The sequence below is a fragment of the Phalaenopsis equestris genome, unplaced genomic scaffold, assembly GCF_001263595.1.
Source record: "Phalaenopsis equestris unplaced genomic scaffold, ASM126359v1 Scaffold000413, whole genome shotgun sequence".
Classification (NCBI taxonomy): domain Eukaryota; kingdom Viridiplantae; phylum Streptophyta; class Magnoliopsida; order Asparagales; family Orchidaceae; genus Phalaenopsis; species Phalaenopsis equestris.
This window is the reverse complement of record NW_018164854.1, coordinates 205,299-206,286: the sequence shown is the minus strand read 5'-3', so window position 1 is coordinate 206,286 and position 988 is coordinate 205,299. Positions and strand designations below refer to the sequence as shown.

The 988-nt window shown below is 41.7% G+C and overlaps 1 protein-coding gene across 1 annotated transcript in view; it reads left to right on the top strand.

Annotated features, from left to right (window-relative positions):
• Positions 1-278: 278 nt before the first annotated feature.
• Positions 279-988, top strand: part of LOC110027051 (leukocyte receptor cluster member 1 homolog) — a 1,034-nt gene continuing 324 nt past the window's right edge. The window contains exon 1 of the mRNA XM_020728321.1: positions 279-985. Coding sequence (XP_020583980.1) covers positions 386-985 — 600 coding nt within the window. The 5' untranslated portion in view covers positions 279-385. The remainder of the gene's footprint in view (positions 986-988) is intronic.

Below are 988 nucleotides of genomic sequence, written 5' to 3'. Positions count from 1 at the left end.
GTAATAAATAAAATCACAACTAAATAATAATAATTTTTAGGAGAAAATTTTAATAAAAATAACTATTATAATTATTAGATATCATTTAATCAAAATTTAATTATTATTTGATTTAAATTAGAGAAAAAATATTTTAATTCAATTTAAATCAGGATTTGATGCTTCTTTTTTATTTTCTTTTATTCAACAATAATATCGATTTTACATGAGCTATTTTATGATAAATATTATGTGATATTATAAAAATAATAATAATAAAATTTTTAAGGCTCGTGATTTTTCTGCCAAAGTTCATCTTTTTCGTTTGCGTTTTCCTCCGCCTTCCTCTCTTCCCTAATCTGTCTGAAACCCTAGATCATTTTCCCACAGCATAAGAGGGCGAGGGATGGGAGGCCACGGAGGTCTCAACATCCTCCCGCAGAAGAAGTGGAACGTCTACAACTATGAGAATCGCGAGAAGGTTCGGCAAGACGAAGCGGCTGCAGCTCGCGAAGAGCAGCTTAAACGCGAACAGTCTCGCCGCCGAGATTTGGAATTCCGCATCGAGAGACTACGCGAAGCCCGCGGTTTACCTAATTCTACCTCCGTATCTTCTTCCTCGAAATCTTCCACTGCTGAAGCCGATTCCCGTCACATTAATCTCTTCGATGGCTTAACGGGCTTCTCCTCCCTCGCTGGCGTCGAAGAGAGTGGTTGCAGCGGGATGAAAAAGGCTAGGGAAGTGGCGGAGGATGCAGGTTCGAAGAGCAGCAAGAAGAGAAGAAGGGAGGATGCCCCGGTGAAGGTTCCGCCGGAGGATGAGAAGTATAAGCTGGGGTATGGTCTTGTTGGAAAGGGTGTGCAGGCTCCATGGTACGCTTCCAAACCCTCGTTTTTATCATCTGATGATGTGGATGAGGGAGCTGATGGTAGGAGGTCTTTGGAGGCCGGCTTGAATGGAGCGGGGAAGAAGAGTGGAGGGAGAAAAACAATAGAAGAATTGAGGGAA